This window comes from Rhinolophus sinicus, chromosome 6 (assembly GCF_057876585.1).
Source record: "Rhinolophus sinicus isolate RSI-liver-muscle chromosome 6, RSI-T2T, whole genome shotgun sequence".
NCBI classification, from domain to species: domain Eukaryota; kingdom Metazoa; phylum Chordata; class Mammalia; order Chiroptera; family Rhinolophidae; genus Rhinolophus; species Rhinolophus sinicus.
The window spans coordinates 57513493-57538517 of NC_142506.1; the positions used below are offsets into that span (position 1 = coordinate 57513493).

Consider the following 25025-nt stretch of genomic DNA (forward strand, 5'->3'; position numbering starts at 1 on the left):
GCAGAGGCGGCCCAGCCTCCCCAGCCGAGAAAGATGCAATAACGCCAGCGGCCGCTAGGGGGGGCGGGGCGGCCTCAACCTAACCCGGGGCGGGGCTTCGGGGGCGGGGCCGCGGCGGGGCGGCCTCCTTGGAGCCGCAAAGTTTGGCTGTGGCGGCAAATGGGCTTGGGCGGCTCCTGGGCGGGTGGCGGTGGTGACCGTAGCGGTTCCTTCTGGCCCTGTTAATGTCGGGGCCAGGCCCGGGGAGGATGGCGCCCTAGAGCCCGGCCTCGCTGGGGTAGGGGCGGGAGGGGACGGGGTGGGGACCGGCCATGTCGGAGGTGACCCGGAGTCTACTGCAGCGCTGGGGCGCCAGTTTTAGGAGAGGCGCCGACTTCGACTCTTGGGGCCAGCTGGTGGAGGCGATAGACGAGTATCAGATGTGAGTGACTAACCGCCGGAGCGGGCCAGACCGGCTCCAGTCGGCCGCCTCCCCCTTGTCTCTGTCGATGTCTCTCATCCCTGTGTCGGCAGCCAAGGCTTCTCAGGGTGGGGCCCCGCAGGCACTGGCGCCGAGATCGCCCCGGCCCCGGCCCCGGCCGCGGAGAGGCTGCCCTGGAGACCCCGCTCTGCTCTCCGGGGATCCTGGCCCTTCTTCCCCCTCCGCCTCCACCAGGCCAGTTCCATTCAACAGGTAGCCCCTTCTCTGCCGGGGCGCCGGCCCCATCAGGCTACCTACTGAGTTCCTCTCCACGGTCTCACGGGTCCCCCGCTCTGCAGTCACTTTCCTTTCCTCCTCTCCTCCGCCTCTCTCAGGTTGCCGCCCCTCAATTTCTTGTAGAATCTCCGAGGAATACGTGGGTGTTCTCCGCCCACGTTCCCGGGATGAGTGGCTCGGTGCGTGGTGCCATCCTCCTCCCGTGTGTGGGGCAGGAGAGAACTAACTGGTGGCGATTGAGGGGGGGGGGTCCCCCCGGGAAGCCGCAGCAGCCGAAGGAAGGGTCCCCTCTCGCGCCCCTTCTCCACCCCTCGTTCTGGTGAGCCGTGTTTTCCCTGTTCACCTCGATCCCGTTTCGGTTTCTGGGACTGTTATTTGCTAGGCAGTGTGGGTCCCACCCACCCCCTCGCTCGGTTGCTTTGGGTGGAGTCCGCGCAGGATGTGAGCAGAAGAGAGCAAAATGTGAATTAATAGACCACGCACGGGAGCCACCCCTCCCTCCTGGGATCCCTCCTCCTTTTCCTGTGTGTAATGTATAGCCTCTGGGTACCAGTTTCTTGGATCGGCCCAAGTCCGATTTCTCTTCCCTTTCTGGTGTCTCCCCACAAAACTTCAGGGGTGTTTTTTAAATTAAAAAACAAGATTTACGTACATATGAAACGTTGCTTAGATTCTTGCACATTTTCCTGGAAATAACTGCCTACTAAAATGCTGTTTGCAAAGTGTTGCCGTTCATTACTTCTTGGTGTAAAGCAAGTTATTGTTGGAGGCTTTACCATGTGTGAGTAAAATCTGGAAAGAATACACGATTGGTACACGTAAGATCTAAAGTCTTTGTGCTTTCTCTACAATAGTTGTTTTTTATCTGACCATTACGGTAATTTAAATGTGTAGATGTTCTCTGCCCAATCTTGCTGACTTTGAAATTGCCTGTCATTTCCAAAAACCCTGAAAACAACCATGCTCTGGACCATTCTGCCATGTATAACAGCTACTAGCTTTTGATTTGCACTTGCTCTTAGTAGCATCTGCTCTTGCAACCACTCAGTGAGAATATTTATTCTCACTTTACGAAATGAAGAAACCCAAGCTCAGGTTAAACCTTACCTAGAGTCACAAAACTCTCTCTCTGAAATCTGGGATTTTTTTTTTTTTTTTTTAGTTTCAAACTCTGCTCTACTGCATAGTGCTCAAGACAGTTTACGTAAGATGCGTTGTATGTGAATTGGACACATTAGATTTCCTTCATACCAGAGAACATATCCTTACATACTGTAGCCAGTTAGACAGGGAGCACCTGTGTACACTCGTTCTGAGTGTTCACTGAAATCACATAACCCCGAAATACAAAGCTGCCTCACTTGTGATGTGGTGGGGACTTAGCAGCTGGTGGCGCTCAGCAGCAGACCTCACAATGGAAAGTGAAGAATACCATGTCCAATTGAAATGACAAAGGAAAATTGAATATGCAGGCTGTTTAGCTGGAACTTCTAGAAACGTCTCAATGAGAGTAATAGGCAACATACGAATCTATTGTTGGACCTCAGTACTCACTTTTGAACTTCACCATTCAGAGTAGTTCTCAAATTTTAAAAACTGCCAGTGTCAGATCTGAATAGAAAGGTGTAATGATTGGCTTAAATTTTGTAAACATACAGGCTACATATAACATGAGGTTGAAGTGAAGGCAAATTGTCTTTTTTATTTGAATTATCTGTTTGGGATGAAGGCTGCAAAAAAGACCACTGGGGGCTACTACGTGATGTAAAAAGGAATTGACAGGATATAGTCACAGGATATTGAGAGTGAAGAAAGAGGAAGAGTCTAGGATAATGCATTTCTATTGGGGGGGGGAGGCAGCAATGTCTTTATGGTGGTATAACATACAGGAGCAGATTTGTGGGAGGCAGTGTTGGAGGGAATGAACATACTGTAGCTTAAACAATTTCATCACTCAACAAGTGAGAGCTGGGGATAGAAAGACCAGTGAGATTTGATTTCCACCCTCAAAGCACTGATTGTCTAAAGGAGAATTTTAGAATTAATCGGGTATGAAAAGAATAAGTGCTACCACATTGCTATTTCCTGAAGCTGCTGGCTTACAGCGTTTGTACTTTTTACTGGATCACTCTTTCCTCATTATCTGCTTGGATCACTTGGTCACCTTCAGGTCTTTGTTCACCTACTTCTCAGTGAGGCCCTCTTTGGCCACCCTGTTTAAAATTGCAAAGCCTGCTGCCCACCCCCACCCCCTCTACTCAGTCTTGCCATCCTAATCCTGCTGAATTTTTTCTACAGTATTTATCACCATCTAAAATTCAACATACTTCATGTATTTGTTTGGTGTACTGTGTCTTTTACCCCACGAATGTCAGCTCTTTGAGGGTAGAGTATCCAAGGGGTTGTTTATTCTCTACTGTACACCTAGTGTCCAGACTAGTGCTAGGCTATCATTAAATAATTAGATAGTATGTAATTATTGTATTCTGTTAAATGGATCGATTCAGAAGTCTGCTGTGGGACCAATAAAGAGTTAATGCCAAAATACTGTTGGAAGATTTAAACAAATTATGGCACCATTAAAATTGATCTCCAAAATATACATGGTCAGGTAAAAACAACTCCATTTAGCAGGCAGCCTCTTTCAGCAATCTTGGGATACGTGCCACTTACCATATGGTAGAGTGGTGTGGAGTCTGTTGCTCAGATCAGATATTTCACAGGATCAACACTGAGGTATTAATCTAGCACATGGATGCTCGATATTTGTTAAGTGAATGGGTGAATTTGAAGGCTGGATAATACCTGCTGTTAATCATCTTTACGCTGCCTTATACAAGTATCTGCGCTTCTCAAAGTGTGGTCCACAGATCAGTGCTGGTCTGCAAACTTAACTGGTCTGCAATGAGATAAATAAAGAAATTGTGATTTAAGATGTAGACACTTCATAGCAATTTGACATCCTCATCGTAGGTTTTCTTGTATTTTATAAAGTATGAGCCTGGAACAGATTGGGAGAAAAGAAGGGGTCCGTCACTTTTGAGAAGCACTGATTTCTCACATGGATTGCTGTCGGTCACCTGTTTGCTATGTGCTTAAAATGTATTTAAAACTGCCCCTCAGAATAGTCCTGTTTTTTCAGTAGGTACCCTTGGAAGGTGAGTTTATTCTCTAGAGAAGAGTATTGGAAAGATTTCTCACCTTTACTAATAGAATGGCAACTCTTTTCCCTGCTCATCTGATATCCAAAGTATGTGGATTTTTACCCCAATGGACAGAATCATGTCTCAGAGTCTTAAAATGGTACAATCATTTATGGGTTTAGAAAATTATTATTTTTTGCCAAGGATTTTTAAAAGGTTTTTAAAATAACTATTGAGATATAATTTATATACCATGAAATTCACATTTGACATATGCAGTTCAATGAATTTTTAGTAAATTTACCAAGTTGTGTAACCATCACTACAATCAAATTTTAGAACATTTCCCTCACCCAAAAAAGATCCCTTGTGTACATTTGTAATCACTTCATATTTCCACTCTAGCTCCAGATAACCATTCATCTATATTGTCTCTAAAAATTTGTCTTTTTGGGACATTTCATGTAAATTGAATCATATACTGTGTGGTCTTTGCAGATGCCTTCTTTCATTTAGCACAGTGTTTTTGAGGTTCATCCATATTGTAGCATGTATCAGTACTTCATTCCTCTTTATGGCCAAATAATATTCCACTGAACGGATGTACTCCTTTTTATTTTTCCATTCATCAGCTGATAGACATTTTGGGCGTTTCCTCTTTGGGGCTATTATGTAATGCTGATGCTGTAAACATTCGTGTATAGGTTTGTTTGTGTGAACATATGTTTTCAGTTTTCTTTGGAATATACCAAGGATTTTGAAATTGCTGGGTTATATTGGTAACTCTGTGTTTAACTTTTTGAGGAACTGCCAAACTCATTTTCACAATGACTGGTTGTACCATTTTACATTCTTACTAGCAATGTACGAGGCTTCCAATTTTTCCACATCCGTGCCAACACCTGTTATTTTTTTTTTCCCCTTTGAAAAGTATATCCGTCCTAGTGGGAGTGATGTGGTATCTCACTATGGTTTTGATTTGTATTTCCCTATGACTAATGATATAATAGTCATGTGCTTATTGGCTATTTTTATATCTTCTTTGGAGAAATTCTGTTCAAATCTTTTGCTCATTTTTAAATTGACTTATTTGTCTTTTTATTGTCAAGTTGTAAGAGTCAATCCTTTGGTTTTTGTTGTCTCAGAAATTGCTTTGGATCCTTATTATTGAGTTGGACTAGTAACACCTATATCCTTGAAAACTCACCCAAGGCCTAGCTGCTACCTTTAAGTACGATGATAATTGGGCAAACAATAATTTTCATGTTTTATTTTCCATGAAAAAATGTTTTTAAAAGTATAATTTGAAATGTCAAATCACTAAATTGTACACCTGAAACTAATATAACATTGAATGTCCACTATACTTTAATTAAAAAGATCTTCACATTCCAGAATTTTAAAAAAGTATAATTTGATTGAGTATTATCACTTTAGCATGGCTGTAATTTAAACTAATCTTATCAGCAAATTAATGATAGACTGATAAAGTCTCTGGTTGGTACTGTTGTTGGTGCTCACTGGAGGTGTTTAAGCAGAATCTGGAACACTGCTTATTGGTTTGTTGTAGAAGAAATTCATGCATACTAAAGAAAGTTGGAGTAGATACCATTTGAGATTCTTTCCAGCCCTAGGATTCTGTTTATACTGCCTGGAGCTGAAATTTGTCTCAGCGGCATGGTATGAAAAGTATTGTATCTTAATTTCATTGTCATTGTATAGAGTTGAATTCTAAAGATAATGGAAATTTATACTTTGAAAACAGAACCAGGTATTACGTACTTCATTGTGTTTTTAAAAAGATTTAAATTGTTTCACTTTGTTGCACTTGAAATAGTTTGCTTTCCTTCAATTCTGAAGAATATATATTTTTTTCTTCTTACAGATTAGCAAGACATCTACAAAAAGAGGCCCAAGCTCAACACAATAACTCTGAATTCACAGAAGAACAAAAGGTACCACAAAGCAGTCCCTAGACACATTAGATTAAAAGGGTTCTGTGTTTTGAGTCCCTTAAGCAAAAACAAGCAAAAACTGTTACACTTAAGCACAAAGAATGATACAGTGTATGCTTTACCAAACATTAAGTGATCAAGGAGAGATACCACATGATTTACCATTTAATGAATTTCATGAATTTCACTCACTTCATGAATTTCTTTACTCAGCCATTTAGACTTTGCTTAACTTTCGTGGAGATCATCCACACTTTGGTTGGGGTGGGAGGAGTGCAGAGACTGGAGTTTGATTATGAGTAATTGCATCCCACCTCAATACTTACTTTTGACTCTGAACTTGAACTCCTTCTCTGTCTTCTCTCAGAACCAACAAACAAACAACTGAAAAAAAAAAAAAAAAGCCACCACTGAAAAAAATTAGTTCAAGAATTTGTCATAAGACTGTCAGCAAAATAAATGCATAAGGTTGCAAAATGTTTCAATGGTGCTCTTTCTCCTTGAATTAAAATTTTAATGTGCCAAGTTGATTCCTTGTGCTGTTAGAGATCATGAAAAATGGGATACTTTAAGAAAATTTAAAGAGTGAGCAGAAATGGGAAGAAACTACCCATTTTCTTTCCTGGCTCAAAGTATCTAGTGTTAAATTTTAATCTCATAGATAATGAAAAAGAATGTGCCAATTTTTTTCTCCTCTCTTAAAAAAAGACATTGTGAAAACTATGGTAACTTAATTTGCTTTCATTAATTCTTGTTTTGTGCAAGGGGTGGAAGTGGGAGTGATTTTTTTTTTTTTTTTGCATACTTTTTAAGTAAGCCTAAATAACTTTAATCCGTAGGCCTGTATTAATTTGACTAATATTTATAGGAGTTTGGAAAGAAAAAAAACCCCAATAATTAGGGTTAACCATATTTCTTACACCAATTAGTATATATTTGCATTTTCTAAGTATTTGGGATCAACATTATCTAATGTATTGTTTTTGGGTTTAAAACTAAAAGATCACATTGCTACAGTTTAAAGGTATATTTTTCTCTTTTTCTTAATAACTGCTAATACCCACAATAAATTTTAGGAAAGTTTGGTTTTGAGCCCTGGAAAATAGTCCCCACAGCAGAAATAACTGGTTTGCTTAAGGAAAGGAACAAAGACTATGCTTTATCACTTCTGTAAGATTTGTGAAATCTGTCTAGGAATTGATTAGGAAGTGATCAGCTGGCATTACTGCATTGAGAGTTAAAACACCTAAATTTTGAAACAAAATCTCAAATATCTGAGTATGTAAATTAATAGCTAGCAGTGTGTTATGGATATGGAAACAAAATGAAAGCTTAAGGAATTTTAAAAAAAGTTTAATGACCCCCATGTTTTAATTACCTATTTGCCTTGAGTTACTTATATGCTTGTCTGCAACATCTATTGCCTTAGGTGTAGGACCTGTGAGCAGCATGACCTCAAATTTCAAGTGATTCAACCCGAAACATACTACATTTTAGAAAAATGCCACCACGAAATGAGCTTTGTCATAGGATGATTAGCCCCACAGATCTCATACTTTAGAAGGCCCAGGAGGCAGCACCACCTTGTAGATAAAAGAGCCTGAGTTCTGCAGTCTTTAGCACTGGCTCTGTCCCTGGGCCTTCATTTCCTTACGTATGAAATGAGGGGTTCAATAACCCTGACTGATCGCAAAAGGTATCTCTAAATCTTCTGCTGACCTCTACTTTGGAAGTATCCTGTACCTCTTCCTTTCCTGGAGGCCTGATTTCTGAAGTAATTATTATTTATAACACCTGCCTGGTAGGCATCTGGGGCTGGCAGTTGTAACTACGGAGAGAACTTGTGCCTGCCTGCCTGCTTGTTCTTTGGGCTTGGAGCAGGACCTCCAAATCACTTATGTACTATTATACATTGTGACTCGAAGGCAAGTTGTATGCATTTGCCAATTTAGTTTTCTTTACAGGTGAAACATTCACAATGAGCCAAAAAACTCATAGTGACATATCAGCCTTATTTGAATGTCACATAAGGAAAAGGTTAGAGACTCCAAGTTACTAAATGATTAGAAAACAAAGATTTTTTCCAGACGTGATCTGGAGAACATTGGCTCTGAAAAACTAATAGATGTCATTTTGAACAGAGAGAGTTTGTGACTTGTCAGGGCTTTTAATATGCTGGTGTGTATGTTGAATTTTTAAAGAGTTTGGGTAACGGAGTAGTTCTTGAATTTGTTTGTTTTTGGAAGTCCCCCTCCTCCCTTTATAGAACATTTCACTGGGTGTAGTGAGCTGAAGGAGCATGTTATGGGAAATTCTGAAACTCACTGTTAGGTCTGCAAAATTAATTGAATGCCAGACTTGGCACATAAGCCAAGGTAGAAGAAACTCGATTGTGTTTTCCTTACATTATTCTAAGCAAAATTGTTATTTATGTTTTCTATTTTGAATTATATTCTTTATACTTTTACTATTTTCCCTATTTTTGTAGCAGTGACAAATTTGAGAATCATGCCAGCCATTCAGTAGTTTGTGTGACTTTGAAAGAGGATTTTTAAATAACCAGCCATATTTCCAAAGTGCTTTCTTTATGAAGCTTTTCACTGTCTAACTCACAGTAAGCTTTCAGAAATATTTGATGAATAATGTTGGATCTTAGATTATTGATACTGACTCATATATGATTATTATTTTAAGATAAGAGAAATCCTAACTTTTGAGAGGATAACGTATACATCTTTACCATATTTATTGTAAGTCTAAAGGTAGAACTCTAAAGCAGAACTACTGATCTCTCTAAACTTTATTAATTGGTGGTAATAATCATATGGATTTTCTATTCAGAATAGTCTCAAAGATTTCTGGTGGAAAATGAGAAAATTTACGATTCTTACTTGATCCTCCCTCATGATTAGTTGACTTAACATGCAATTCTCAATAGTTTTGTCATAATAACAACTGGGTTTAGTAGCCAAAGAATAGCTGCCAAAAGCTTTCGTTCCATTAAATTCCCTACTTTGGTGTAGTAGATTTTCTCATGTAAGTTTCTGGGCAGAATAGAACATCCTGTCTCATGATGCTTAGAAAGTCTTTCCCTGTTTTGAATCAAGTTTGGTGGTAATGAGAATTCCAGCACTCTATGCTTGTTTTATATTATATAGGTCTCCCCTTTCCACTGCTTCCCCCCCTCTTGCTCCTCTCCCTGCTTCCCCCCAGCTACAGAGTACATGACTGACTGCTTAAATGTAAAAAATTAAATCTGGATTGAAACCATACTACTTCAGCCTTGTGTATTTTTAAAACCTGTTTAAATTGAATATGTTTTAGCAAAATAATTTAGCTCTTTAGTTGTCTAATTTTTATTCCATCTTTTTGTTTAGTTGCTTTTCTTGAGTTGTCAATCTCCCTAGCAATGACAAAGTAAAATAGATAGTATTCTGAAATTGAAAACATTTTCCATTTCTATACCATATTAGGCATCTGCACTTAATTTGAATGAAGTGCTAATAATTTAAATCTTTCTAAAATTAAACTTCACTTACCTTCTGTACTTTGTCTTAATGTACATTAGTTAATGGTCACTCCTTGGACTCTGGCACAAGTGACCTTGTGCTTCTCACTCATTTTTCTGAATCATTTGTTTCCAAGAAAGGTGAAACAGTTACAGTGGCAAGCCCTTGGTTTTGACATCAATAAATGCTACATGTTCTCAAAGTCATTGCCACATCTGAAAATGATAGTGTTTCACTCCTTTTTTAATACTGCTATTGGGTGTGGTTTCTTAAAATAGTTATGAATAATGCCTGTTGGTATTTTGCCATAGCTCAGTAAATTCTGTGTAAAAAGCTGTTGCTTCTGCTTAACCTGAAGAAATGATTACATTCAAAATAGATTATTAGTGGGCTAATAGTTGTTAAAACTACATTTTACCTTAAAAATGAAAAGCATCAAATCAAATAGATTTTATAGTAAAGAAGGAAAAGGAGTTAACTAATATTTTTAAAGACTTACTCATTGACACATCTCAACACAGGCAAAATCCTTTTTAAACACCATTTTTAAAAAGTATGGCCAAATAGTATTAAAATAAGTATTGTTTGTGTATATTGCTATTTTATAGAAGACACTGATGTCCAGGGCAAGGTACTCTCTTCAGTTTTCACATCTATAAAATGATTGTATCTTAACTCATAGGGTTATAGTGATGATTAAACGAATGAATATTTGTAAATCACTTAGGAAGGCATATCACTTAGTAAGTGCCCAATAGTTATTAGCCATCACTATATTATGTTATTATATTTGTGTTTAAAAGGATTTACTAGTTTTTGTCAGAGTTGAGTGTTATGTTTGAACAACAGTGATTTGGGGCATATTACATTTTATGTGGAAAAGACGATTGCTGGTTCCTATGCAGCCCCTCAATGAGCATCTTGAATCCTTTTGCGGTTACCATATTTAAATGTAATCTTTAAATGCAAATTTTCAGAATGAAGTTGGGTATTTTCTAAAATCTTACATTGGGATTAAAAGGAATTTTTAGATTGTGAATATAGCTAAATGCTGTTACTTGTTCCTTAGCCAAGTGTCATATCTTGCTCAGTAGTGGTTTATTTTGTGAGTTGCTATGCCGGTTGTTTATTGTTGATATGATAATTGCATAGTGCCCACTCGCCTAAGTGCCAGGGGGCAGGACAATACTTGTTACTCCTCATTTATCTTGCAAAGAAAATTGACAAAAGAGAAAAATACCAAATCCAACTTACTAAATTTTTGCAAGTTGTCAATACATTTAGAAAAATATGTCATTTGTTTCCAGACTATTTCACTGTGAAGCCTTTGCAAATATTGTACAAAAATACTTCACTTTTATGGTTTGGATTGATTCCTAATAAATACTTAATGTCTTTTTTGGAAGGACTTGAAAGTCTCGCTGGGCATAATTCATCCGCGTGCTCTTACAGATATTTCTTCTATGGGTCTCCTCCTTTTCATTTCCACCCTAGTCATTCATGCTCTTGTTCTGATTACCATTTACCTGGAGAGTTGAAATAATCTGCCTCAGCTTTCCTTTAGTCTTTTCCCTTTTCTACTTCAAATCTATGGATACAGTTGTCACAACGGTCTTCTTAAAGGGCAAGTCGGATAGTCATTCTCCTCAAAAACCTCCTGTGGAATTTACTGCTGAAGGAATAATGTATTCCTCAGCTAGTCAGTCATTGAAGGTCCCCTTCAGAATGGCCCCCGTCAGTCCCCAACCACCACACACTTCTCATTTCAAATCTCTCTCCCCCTGCTTTCAGTTTGGGACTTGAAACAGTTGAACCATAACAGTTTTCGATGCTCTTTAGTTTTAAAAGTTCTCCCAGTCACGGAGCTTGACTCCTGACACAGTGTCTTGTGCTGTTTCTTCGGCACATATAACGGCTTCAGCACATATATGGCTGAAGCTTATAGAATGCAGTGTCTCTTTTTTATATTACAGTGACTAGATGTGTCTTATCTTACATAACAGAACATAAGCTTATTAAAGACAAGGACTATACCCTATTATTTATATACATTGTAAGCTCATATTATATAAATCAGATCTGACTAAAATTTGCCACCATTCATCACAGGTATTAATTTTGCTCAGTATTGCCTATGTGTTTAATTAAATAAGTCAAGATTGAAGTTGGTCAACATTAAGTTTTACCATTATGCTAACATTCAGATATTTTTATTTTTAAATATTTTAGTGAATTTCAGACTTTATGGAGAAGGAGAGAAGACAAAGCTTGGGAGGGAAGATGTCGGAAGTCCTTTGCATTGCCCTTTAAATCATATCATCAAAGCAAACTTCATTTAAAATTGGTTGTGGCCCATTAGGTCAGGAGAGAATATATACTCGCCTTCTCTCCCTTATCCCAGCCCTTTGCTTCCTGTTTCTCTTTTTTAGAATCTGCAAGATGCTAAAAAAAAATTATTTTAAAAAATTTTTCATCCTTTATCAATAAAGATTAACTTGATGATTTCAAAACTAACAGTTACAATGTATTTGGTATTTATAGCGTTTTCTGTCTCCTACAGAAAACCATAGGCAAAATTGCGACATGCTTGGAATTACGAAGTGCAGCTTTACAGGTAAGTAGATTTTTCCTTTTCCTGTTTCTCATATAAGGAAACCAACTGTTAAGGCTGCAAAATTAAGGAAAAGAAATTATTATGAACTATTTTGATAAAACATTAAGCATGCTGCTGAAAGCAGTATTGTCTCAGAAGGGTTTTATAGAAATTCATTGGTTAAGCTTACATTAAAAGATTTAGTTTATATTTTGTACACTGTAGAAATAAAAGATATAACTTTAATTTTTTTTTCTGTTATTTTTAGCCTGAATATATCCAAAATGCAAAACAAGCAGAAATCAATTTGGGACTTTTCATTTTCTATTTTGAAAGCAAGAAATAGATTCATTTATTTTGGCTACTTTTTGAATATTTTGTTCTTGCCACTTAAAGGCATAGGGTGTAGTGAAATCTTTATAATAAAAAGATGTAATATGCATATTTTAAATTCAGTCCACACAGTCCCAAGAAGAATTTAAATTGGAGGACCTGAAGAAGCTAGAACCAAGTAAGTTTTATTTTATATTTTTTAGTGCTACTTTTTTCAAAAAATATTTATTAGAGATATTAAGATGATTTAGCGTAAATGCTTATTTGATTTATTTCTGTTAATATCTAGTCCTATGTGATTTTTTTCATGCTTGTATAATTCCTATAATATGTATAGTAATTATTATTTGGTTTACCTTCATTTAGAATATGAAAAAATACTTGTACCTACAAAAGCTAGGTTGTTTGTGCTTTTATTTTGTTTTAATCACTTTAATAAGACAGTAATTACTTTGGGAAGCATTTACAGTAGCATCTTTTGGAGAATTTAAAATTGTAATCTTTGATGCCCATTTATACTATGACATTTGTCATCGAAAACTACTGTCCAGCTCTTTGAGCTGTTCTAAAACACACTTTTTTATTGTCCCCATTTTCCTTTCCTTTCTTGAAAACTCTTTTGAAGCAAATAATATCTTCAAATGTTTTGGTCGTCAGGATGCTGCCAAGCTTTTTTGCTGGTCAAATGAATGGCCTCCTAGAGGAAATGTTTGCAACATAGACAAAGGCACGAGTATTGAATATCACCACAGTTAATTTTAGGACATTTTCATCACCCCAAAGAGAAACCCTATACTCATTATTATTAGCAGTCACCCATTTCCCTCCAACTCCCGAATTCCCAGCCCAAGGCAACCACTAATCTATTTCTGTCTATAAATTTGTCTATTGTGGACATTTCCTATAAATCAAATCATACAATATATGGTCTTTTGTGACTGGCTGTATATACTATTATTTTAAGAAAAGAAGCACATTGGTGGTTTTAATGGTTATATAATGGTTATAAATAAAATTATTATGTTCAATTTTTTTAATCATAAGAATATTTAGGATTTGGCTCCTTATTTAGTTACTATTTTCCATTAGGTTTTCTCTTTTTTTTTCTTTTTTTCCAGTTTGTTTATAAATAAGATTTAGAATCTGACAGATATGTAGGATGACTATAAACTGTTTTTGCTCAGATATTTATTACCACTTCCTATAAACATGCTCAGTTATTTCTCCTATTGCCTTATAGGATCTTTCATGGTGATAAAGGTTACCGTTTTTTAGAGTAGCAGCTACATACCAAGCACTCAGATAAATCCACTCAATTACAGTTTGCTAACTGACATTTGTCCATGACCTTACAGCTTGTAAATGCCAGGACTGGGTTTTGACTGGAGTTCTAAGTGACCCCAAAGCCTATGTTCCTTCCATGACACTCTGAATTAATACCTGTAACGGTGCAATGTTGGCTTCTACCCTAAATATCATAATTCTCCACTTCAAGCTTCTGAGAGATGAGTGACACAGATATTAGTGAAAGACTGGGCTGAAATCTGTATTAGTCTTTCATTTGTTGGGGTTTTTGTTTGCTTGTTTTTATTTTTTTAAGATTAGGGATGGGAATGGAAAGGAAAGATAGTATTATTGGGATTTATTTTGTTACATTTTGAATTTATATAGTGCTTTTCATATGGAATTTTCCCTTCTTGGTACTTATTTTCTTGTTAGATGATTTTTGCTATTGCCTCTTAAATGAACATCTGTATGCATTGTATCTCAATAGTGTGTGGTTTGTCATTTTGAATTTATTAAAGCTAGGCACTTGTTATGAGTTAATTATATTATCAGAATTAATCATTTTCTAATAATTGGTATTTGACCATATTTCAGGTTAAGTGTACTTAGTCAAGCTGGCCTCTGCCTCTTCTAAGCCTGTAAGGAAAGAAAAGTTAATGACTGTACCTTTCAATATGTGGGACTTCATTGCTTTATTTTGCTAATGTATTTTTCCTTCAATGTTTTGTAAATCTCTTGATAATCCTTTCTGAAATATACTACACCTATGATCTTGAAAATACTAGTCATTTAATTTTCTTATGTTAATCCTTAGTAATATCAATATATCAGTTTTCAAATCTCTGTCGTTTCCTCTTGCTTATTCAACTTCAGCTGTACAGTTCATTCTATTCCTTGAACAAGCCAAACCAGTTCCTGCCTCAGAGCCTGGTTGTTGCTCTGGCCTGTTCTCTAATATTTGGAAAGCCCTTGTCTTTGAGCTGCTCTGTGGACAGTTCCTCTTAATCCAGGTCATATCAGTTATCTTCTAACAACTTAGTTTGGAAAGGCCTACGTGGTCCACCTGAGCTGAAGTTCTCCGTCTACTCCATTTAAAGTCATCTTGTTTGTGGCTTTTATAACACTAAGCGCAGTCTTATATTACCTTGTTAGTTTGTTAGCGCGTTTATTGTCTGTCTTTCCTCACTAGGGTCTAAGAGCCATATATGAAGGCTGGACCCTCTGTCTTGATCACTGCCATAGCTTAGCACCTAAAATACTATGGAACATTATGGGCACTCAGTGCATATTTGTTGAGAAGAAAGAGAGAGAGGAAGGATGAGAGTAAGAGCTGGAGGGAGAGAGAGAGAGAATAAGAATGAATGAGAATGTAGACACGAGCCCCAGGCTTCTCTCTCACAGATCACTTAGTAGGGGTGCGTATATTACAAGACATCTGGGAAGCAAATCTGACTTCTATTGGAGTAAGTCATAGTTGCAACCTGTGCACTGGGATTTCCTCCTTTGGGATGACAGTATGCAGTAACTACTTCAGATATAAGCTGCTGGAGTCCAAAATTAGGCTGAATACGTTGTGTATAAAATTATGGCGACTTTTTGGATTGCGCAGTTAATGGTGTTACTTTACCTTCAGATAACTGCAGGTAGTTACTGGAAACCCATAATGCCAGCTATAAGGCAGTAAATTACATAATTAGAGTACCTCTATAAGGTATATATACTTATAGCACCTCTCCAAATGTAGGCAGAATTGTAGACCATCTTTCTTTAAGTTTACATACCAGAATGTAATCATTGACCACAGCCATAATACAGGAGGTGGTGCCATGTTGTTTGAACACTTCATTTCAGGATAAATCTCTCTTTATGTATGTGTGCATGTATGTATATCTATGGATACATGTGCATATATGCATATACATATATATGTATATAATAACCTTTATCATAAATGATAAACTTTATGTATGTATATATGTGTGTATAATAAACTTAATATATGAGAATTACAACCAGGTTTACCAGACTTTACCAGTTTCATGGAGTTGAGGAGAAATCTAATCAGGACATAGAATAAGACATGGTCATGTCCCTCTCATTGGTCATCTTTGATGTCAGTCTTTTAATTGACATACTCCAGGAAGGAGGCATTCTTTATACCTGATGCCAGTGTCTCACCTGGGACCTTGTACATGAACTATTCGTTTTCCATGAGGTTTGTTTTCCATGAGGGCTCCGAGACTCTGGAACTTACTCTCCTTAGATATCTGGCAGTACTCTGAAATTACTGGCACCTGGAGTATACTATGGATATTTTCATTTTGCTAAGACCTATAAATCATGGAAAAATGCATTGTGGTTTTAGATGATAAGGTTGGGAATTTTTTTAAAGTGTTAATGTGCATAGTAAAATTGATTAAAAAACAGTCACTTATGGTAAAATTTTTAATTTTGATTCATGGGAGATTTCACGTGTCTTTCTTTTTTTATTCTAGTCCTAAAGAATATTCTTACATATAATAAAGAATTCCCATTTGACGTTCAGCCTGTCCCCTTAAGGTAAAATAAATAAGCACCAATATTTGTCCTTTTATCATCTTATTTATACCTACTTTTTAGATATTTTTAGATTTTTCATATTAACTTTGATATCGATATATCAACGTTTTTATGTCAACATCTTTTATATCAACGTCTTACCTGGGAAACGATTAGCTGTGAGGCTTCTCTAGTATATTTAGTTTTGTAGCTCACTATTTTTTCTGTCCTTTTGCATGTAGGAGAATTTTAGCACCTGGTGAGGAAGAGAATTTGGAATTTGAAGAAGATGAAGAAGAAGGTGGTGCTGGAGCAGGGTCTCCTGATTCCTTTCCTGCTAGAGTTCCCGGTGGGTAGCACGTGTTTAAAAATACACATGACTTAACATCATCCAAGGTCAGGGTGTTTGGAACTGCTTTTGGTACTTACTAGTAGGGAGTATAACCTCTCCAGAGCCCATACCAGTCTGAAGCAAATTGTTACGGCCATGTTATCGGCAGGAGCTATTTGATAAGTATAGTCTGAAAGTATCTTCCCATCTGTGTCGAGGGTCCGGGGACCACCCTCAGGTTTGGTGAATCGCGAGGAGGACTCAGCGTATAGTTGTACTCACAGCTATAATTTATTATAGTGAGGGAACACAAGAACAAAATCAACACAGGGAAAAGGCACACAAGTCAGAAAGCCAGGTGCAAGCTTCCGGGAGTCCTCTCCCAGGAGAGTCACACACGTTGTGCTTACTTCCTCCAGCAAAGATCAGAACAACGTGTACAAAAACTGTCTCCTAGGGAAGCACATTAGAGACTCAGTGCCCAGAGCTGTTATTAGGGGCTGATCACATAGCCACCCTCTGCCCAGCACTGACCGAAATTCCAGGCTCCCCAAAGGAAAGCAGATATTCAGCATAAACTATATTGTTTGCACAGACAGTTTAGGCATAGTGACCGTTCTTGTCGGAATGGTGGGAACCCTCCCAAAATCCAAGTTCCCAGACACTAGCCAAGGGCTGACCTTGCAAGCAGGCCTTTCTAAGAATAACACTCTTAGGCCTGCAGTGTTATTAACTCTTTCCTGTATATGATCATAAGTACTTCTTTAATTAATCAAATTGTGGTTATTAAAAGTGGACCCAAGGGAATGGATACTGAGCAAATGCCCTTTTCCCCTCATCTTGTTTTAGGAAACCAAATAATGTATGGCCAGCCTGTTTAACTCACAGAAAGTACTGATGAGGCTCTTCCTGTACATAACCTGGGGCAGGCATCCTGGATAAGCTTCTTGCCTCTCCCAATTACTGTTTTACTCGGTTCTGTTCTTACACTGTGTGTAGTTTTTATTTCTGGTAAACTAATTCACTTTAGCAAGTATAACAATATGCTGTAATGTTGTGACGCATTTTAAAATAGATTCTAGAAGCTTACAGTGTAGTTAAGTACAATCCAGGTAACTTTCTTGGTAATCAAAGAATAGTAATATTCCAGTATTGTTAGTGCTCCTTTGGGAGGAGGCATTATGGAGTCCGAACAACATAGGCTGGAACCAGCAGGCATTTGGGCTTGAGTCTAGGCTGACTATTACTAGGTGCGTGACTTTACGCCTGTTTCCTAAACCCATCTGAACCTCAGTTTCTTTATAAAATGGGATAATAATAGTGCCCGACTTCCAAGGTTACTGCGAAGTTTACACCGCTTCACATATAGCTTTTAGCACAGTGCCTGTCCTGTGCTGAGTATCACTGGTGGTTATTCTCATCACCATCGCCTTTCAGTGGAGGAGGACAATACCTACCCTCGAGGACTGCTGGGAAAATTACAGGCACTAGAGGAAGTAGCTGCCTTTGTTAGTGTGTCTTTGGTACATGGGCATTATTTCCAGTCTACTTTGCCTTATGAAGAGAGAGGTGTATTTTTCTTGCTGTTGTCTTATATATGTCGGAAATCTTAAGATGGCTGAGATAGTGAGAGAAATTATCTTGCTGTTTTACTGACTGAATAATTGTTATTCCCTTTTCAAACCACATAATGTAATTGATGTGGCTTCCAGGATTATACATTTCTGTCTGGTTTGGTTCTTTGCTCACTTGCTGTACTTCTGTAGCAAACAAGATCCTAAAAGCAGGTGATGTAAACCATGAAACAGACAGATTAAGGTACTTATGGGGTTCAGGTTGCTGAGTTGAAAAGACGCTTCACGTGAATGAAATCCATTTGCTATGTAAGATTAAGCCCAACAGAATAGATTTTTGTATTCTGATATAGCATTGCAGTATTTCACTGCAGAGATACGGAAAGCTTACTGAACTCTTCAGTGCCCTGAATTTTTATTTACCTAAAAATAAGAAAAAGTACAAATAGTTTAATGAGCTGTACTTAGTTTGGGATCATATTGTCCATGGCCTGTGTTATTAAAAAGTAATTTGTAAAGTTACATTCATTGAAATCATCATTGAAATAGCAAGATGATGTTGAACTTTTAATTGTAAAGCAGGAAAAAATTTCTTGTTACTCTGAGGAAACCCAAGATGTCAGTGATGCCTAGGTCATGTCTGCACTCAGGTGGCCAGATGGTTCCAGGAATTGTGACTTTTTCATTTTATTTGTTACCTTTGTTTTTATATAATTTATTGAATTGTAAGTACTGAAGTATCATCTACATATATAAAATCCACCCGTTTTAGTATGATTTTTGACAAATACTCAGTTGTGTAATCACTACCACTGTAAGGCTAGTGAGGAATGAGGTATGACCCAGAGTAGTTTTTTCCCATTTAAAATTAAAAATGACTTTTTAGCCAATCTTTCTTGGGGGGAGAAAAGTAATTAAGCTTAGCTTTCTTGCTATTAATGTCTTTCCTTTTCAAAATTTTAAAAACTCATAAGGCAAAACTTTCTGTTAAATAACTGGCTTAAGCCAAAATGGGATTTAATTTTTCTAAAGGTAGGCTTGTTAGGTTTCATTTAACTAAAGGATATAAATTTATAACCTATTATTTATGACCGGAAAATTTATTGACAATGGTGAATACTGCAGCAACCATAAGCCAAAGCAATATGATTTTAAAAATCGACCAAGACACAGTTTTCAAGATTTTGAAAAACCGTTTTTTCTTGACTGACATGGTTAAGCTCAAATATAGGCTTAGCAGTTTCAAAATTATACAAATGTATCTCTTATAGAGGCTTCAATATGCATAAGAATGTTTATTTTTTAAACTAAAAATAAAGAATGAAATTTACCTCTTTAATGTGAAACCTGTGCTTGGTTTTTGCTGCACAAATACTCAATTTTGAGTTGAACTTACAGATAAGCAAATGTAGATTTCATTTTCAGCTAAAATGAGGCGATGTCTTTTCTTGCTCACACAGGTAAGAAGTTGAAAATTGCAGCAAAGCAGTCACTGCTTTCCTTTGACTATCAGGGCATTCTTATTTCACAGAAATCCAGCACAGGTCTAGGGGCACAGCTGTGAATATCATCTTAAGTGGACGGTTAGGCCACAGTTCATGAAGTTCTTCCTCTTCCCTCAAGGTCTCAAGTTCTCAGGCTGGGCAGAAGAACCAGAGAAAGAGGCCCTCACCCAGGCATATATTTGTGTTGAAAGGAAGGGAAAGACTGTTTGATTTTGTGTTCTGCTTCTCCAAGCTGGGATGCAATAAGATTTGCAACTTGTTGGTTGGTATTTTTCCTCACTCTCAAGCCCCAGCAGTTTTGGAAACATTTCAAGATTCCCTTTTACAACTTAATTTTTTTTTTCTTTTAAATTCAAGAATCCAGTCACTTGAAGCCAAAAGGTTTTCTCCAGAGCTTTGCAGAGACTGGTTTATGTGACATGTCTGTTAAGTAGGCTGCATTCTGTGGCCCTTCATCTTCAAAGCACCCAGCAACGTCTGGCCTACTCATTCTTGAAAGTCTCTGGCAATTCACCTTTCAACTCTGACACCTGTTGGTAACTCTTCCTTGCTTGCTGTAGGAGGGATGGATTGCCATTTTCAAACTAGCATTTCTGTGTGAAGCACATGCCCACTGACTCATTCCAGACTTTGTGGGTATGTGTTTATTAAGTGGGTTTTTCCCCCCAAAATATGACACAGTGACATTTGTAAGTCAACCATGGTTCAAATCACATATTTCTGATAACAGAAAGATAGACTAAAATGAAATTTAGTAAATTAGGAATTTAGTAAGTTTCTAGTAGATGTTAATAAAGAAATATTTAGGTTAAGTAAGAGTGTACTCATATATACCCTTACGTATACAAACAACTTTGATCAGGTATGATTTTAATTTTACAGACCTAGATACAGTACTATTTAAATGATAATGACCCCTATGATATTTTCAAGCTTTTAAAGTAATTTAAAAAATGAACAAACTTGTTATAATTTCAGACTCTTTTCTCATGAAAGCTTAGAGGAACCCATGTTCCTCAACTGCTAAAGAATTACTAGCTAAAAGAAATTGTGTATGTATTTTAATATTTTACCACAATTTCTAAATCTCAATTGAATTCAATATTTCAAACAAATACATGGTCTCTCCGTAACTTTTTAGCAACCTGCAATATAAATTGCAAAGATTCTCTATTGCTGGAATTTGAAGACACATTTAATGTGTTATATACCATCTACCAAATATAGTGACCATTTTGAGCAATGTCATTATTTTAAATTGTGTTTAACATAATCCTTAAATAACTGAAGTATTTTTTGGAAAGAAAAAGATGCTTCTTAAATATAAAGCATCACATATATCTTTTTTGTTACACTTGAGCAGCACAAAGAAATGTACACTTAAGAAAATATTTGGATGACAGAATCTGAGTCAGTAGCACAAGATATGTGAATTTAGTTACAAGTATTGTAAATCTAAAACAGGGAAAACTAACATTATATGTTTTTTCACATATATTGCTTAGTCCACAATTTGGACATCTGATTGAATTCTGTTCTAAGTACGGATAAAAAATTACATATTTGTACATGATATTTAATTTCCGAAGCACCAATGCAAAATAAGGACCAACTCCCTTCTCATTGAAGTACTATTGCCTGTGGCAATTGTACAATATCAAATAAAACATCAAGTAAATAAAATTACTTAATAAGCAAGCTCAAATCACAGTGTGCTCAAAAGATGTAATCCTCAGTAATATTCCAAGAAGGCATTGCCTCTTTAGGATTCTGGTCTAGGTGATGATGTGCTACTGTTTTGGAACAAAGACCATCATGCCATTTTCTATTTCGACCAGAAGGGAAAATCTTCCTTTTGTTGTGATACATGATTTAAGCAACAACAGGTTTTTAGAAAGTACAACTAATATGATGAAAAAAGAAATGGCTGTCTTCTTCTATATGTGAGGACGGTTCTTAAAGGATTTCTTTCACTGACATCAACTTCCACGTGACCTCTCTTTTCTTCTATGGACTTACACAGACGCCTCATCCCTGGGCCGGTGGTCCATTCAGTCTGGTTCTCTGTGATCTCTCTGGTCCGGAGTGTCTTTGGCTCCACACAGAGAACAACTCAATGTGAGGAGATTCTTGTGCTAGGATCTGCATCAGTGTCTGCTTCCCTTGGTGAGGGATGGAGGGCCACAGATGCCCCTGCACTTTTCTCGGTGCCAGCCACAGGAGGGGAATGCTACTGACCGCGGGGCACCCTGCCGGCCCTCTGGGGACTTGCTGCCTGGCATGCAACCCTCTCACTGTCCCCACGGCGGCAATGGCTGTGACATACTCGGCTGAGAGCCTGTACTGTTGCTTGATCAGACGTTTTCACAGTTTCTAAAACATTTTGGAGTGAACTCGTCTTTGTTTAATAAACTCAGCCATGTTTGTGATATCATCCAGAACTTTCTGTTTCCTCTGCAAGAGTTTTGACACTAACCTCTCTGTGAAGAAAGCCATGAGTTGTGGCAGTGTTGGGGTTTTCTGTTTCTGCACGAGCAGAGCCAGCTGGGATGGCTCCCTCAGTGCAGACGCCACTGCAGTGCTTCAGAGACAACACGTGAAGACTGGACATTTAGTCCATCTTGGCCGTTGCTCGTTTGGGGCCTTTGCACCAGAAAAGGTTTTCTTCATTTTCCACCATCATTTATAGATCTTACACATGCTAGAGAAGCTCTTTTTATAGTTTATCACTAAACCTCTTCAGCATCATCTGAAATGTCATCAATTTGTCAACTTGTGCTGTTTGAGAGTGGAACCTTTTCAATTTCTTATATGGCATTTTGTTCTAAACACTATAATTTCACATGCTGGCATTACTAGATTCTCACCAGCTGTGCGACTTTTCTTTTTCTGGGCATAGTTCTGCTACTAAGTAATTTACTTCCTGAGCCTTTTTAACTGAATATGACTTACAAAAAAAGCTTTACCCTGTTTATTTTAAATACCTATTAGAATCTTAAAATAATCATCACCTTAACTTGTCAATGGCTATGATTTTTCAGTTTTTTGCATCCGTAGATGCATTTGTAAATTGTTTTCCACAGACAGTGCACAGTAGAATAGCACAACTTGGGGTCCCAATATATTGATAAAAAGTCTAGTTTCCGCCCCCTTTTCCCATTTCGCCTTCCTCCCACTCCCCTTCCCTTCTGAAAACCACTATTTTGTTGTCTGTGTCTATGAATTTGTTTTGTTTGTTCATTTGTTACTTTTTTGCTTTAAATTCCACATGAGTGAAATCATATGGCTTTTGCCTTTTTTCTATCTGACTTATTTCACTTAGCATAATACCCTCAAGGTCCATACATGTTGTTGCAAATGACAATATTTTAAGGGTTTCTTAATGCTCTGAAACCTGTCCCATAGAGTCCAGTTAAAAGCCCTTTTCTAGAATGCCTTCGTTTGTAAGAGTCAGTCAAAAGAAGAGAGCTGAAAGGATCCTGTATCATGTACGTGTTTAGAATTAGCATTTCAGTCCCATTAAGGTTTCTTGAAGCCACACTGGAATGAAGTCTCTAATCTTTCCCATTCCTACATTTTCTGTGTTGTTCTAACTTTTTTCAAATTAGTAAATAAAAATTCTGACACATTTCTAACTACAGCTTTATTGAGATATAAATTTCTTATCAGAAAGTTTATTCATTGTAAGTGTACAAGTCAATGCTTTGATAAATCTGTAGTATTGTGCATCTGTTAGTTTGATAGATCGATCCAATTTGAGAATATTTTCATTGCCCCCCCATCCCCACATTCCTTCAAGCCTCTGCAGTCAATTGATGTAATCTGTTTGGACTGTAGTAAGTTATTGATTCATATACTTCAAATACTTCATCATTAAAAGTAGGGTAACACATTGTTGGATAGAAACCTGAATGCTAACCAAAGTCCTTTATAAATGATAGGTTCTGTAGTTTGAGGTACTATGTATACATTGGATTAAAATCAACTTTTGTTTACATCTGTTCTCCATAGATGATTTGAAATAAATGAACAAACCGTACAGTTCATTTCTTCTTTCATGTTATTTTCTTCATGGGAAATGCTCTTGTGTGGTTCTAGGTAGTTTTTCAGTTTTAAAAAATGTAATCGATATGTGGCAAAGATTTTGAACATATGATTGCTCTTGCCGGTTTTATGTGGCATTTGCAGCGGGACTGATTTCTGAGAGAAGAGATTATACATAATTGGATGAAGAAAGGAGTGGGAAATTATACTGTAAAATTTGATTAAATACATAAATATTAAATTGTTATTTCTTCCATCCATAACAACTGAAATGTATGTTGATTGACTCTGGTATTAAATTTCTTAAACTTTAGGTTAATATAATAAATATTTGCAAAGCTTTTTCTGTCTTTGTTCTGCTACTTCACGTTGAGAAGAACATGTGTTAAGTATGTGTATCATGAGTATATTGTATACATTGTTACGTATGTGGTTCCTAATTGGACTTCCTGGACTGAGTCTTCCTGGACTGAGTCAAGCTTTTAACAAACTCGAATTAGTAATTTCTGCTTTAGTGTTGACTATGTGGTATGAAAGTGCAGATGTATCTTGTGTCTAATTAAATATTTGTCTAAAAGAATCACAAAGTGGTTAGGAGTTTGGGAAATCAAAATAATGCCTGACTAGTTACTAAGTTAGTTCAAAGGAAGGCTCTCTCTTCTCTATGTTGTTAAAATATTTACTCTGAAATTGTTGGTGGACCTCATTTTTATTGCTGTTTCTCTGTTGCCAGGTACTTTATTACCAAGGTTGCCGTCAGAACCAGGAATGACATTACTCACGATCAGAATTGAGAAAATCGGTCTGAAAGATGCTGGGCAGTGCATTGATCCCTATATCACAGTTAGTGTAAAGGGTAAATAACTTTGTCTACCTATTTCCCTCTGGTGAATTTTATAATGTTGCTTCTTATTGGGATAATTGGGGGGAAAGAGGGGCAGGGCTCTTGCATCCGTGACAACTCATTTCCATTCATTATACAATGAGGCAAAATCCCTGAGGGGGTCATCATTCCTTTACCGAACATTTCTGAGAGATTTACTAAAAATATTTCTTGTTATAATTTACTCTCACGTTTGCTTTTGAGTTTTTCTTTGTATATTCCTTATTTATTTATTTATTTGTTTATTTATTTGTTTGTTTATTTTATTGGGGAAGGGGAACAGGACTTTATTGGGGAACAGTGTGTACTTCCAGTCCTTTTTTCCAAGTCAGGTTGTTGTCCTTTCAATCTTAGTTGTGGAGGGTGCCGTTCAGCTTCAAGTTGTTGTCCTTTCAGTCTTAGTTGTGGAGGGTGAAGCTCAGCTCCAGGACCAGTTTCCATTTTCTAGTTGCAGGGGGCGCAGCCCACCATCCCTTGCGGGAGTCAAACTGGCAACCTTGAGGTTGAGAGGACGCGCTCCAACCAACTGAGCCATCCGGGAGCTCAGCGGCAGCTCAGCTCAAGGTGCCGTGTTCAATCTTAGTTGCAGGGGGCGCAGCCCACCATCCCTTGCGGGACTCGAGGAGTTGAACA

At 37.4% G+C, this 25025-nt stretch overlaps 1 protein-coding gene across 4 annotated transcripts in view; it reads left to right on the plus strand.

Moving 5' to 3' along the window:
- The first annotated feature begins 302 nt into the window (after positions 1 to 302).
- The window catches only part of AIDA (axin interactor, dorsalization associated), a 30723-nt gene continuing 6000 nt past the window's right edge, over positions 303 to 25025 (plus strand). The window contains exons 1-7 of one of the 4 annotated variants that reach the window (XM_019756366.3): positions 303 to 421; positions 5726 to 5795; positions 11865 to 11918; positions 12354 to 12408; positions 16013 to 16076; positions 16298 to 16404; positions 24243 to 24365. In XM_019756366.3, the coding sequence (XP_019611925.1) occupies positions 312 to 421; positions 5726 to 5795; positions 11865 to 11918; positions 12354 to 12408; positions 16013 to 16076; positions 16298 to 16404; positions 24243 to 24365 (583 nt within the window). In that variant the 5' untranslated portion in view covers positions 303 to 311. Of the gene's footprint in view, positions 674 to 5725; positions 5796 to 11864; positions 11919 to 12353; positions 12409 to 16012; positions 16077 to 16297; positions 16405 to 24242; positions 24366 to 25025 lie in introns of all 4 variants that reach the window. The other 3 variants (XM_088799139.1, XM_019756367.3, XM_088799140.1) reach the window with 3 other exon arrangements.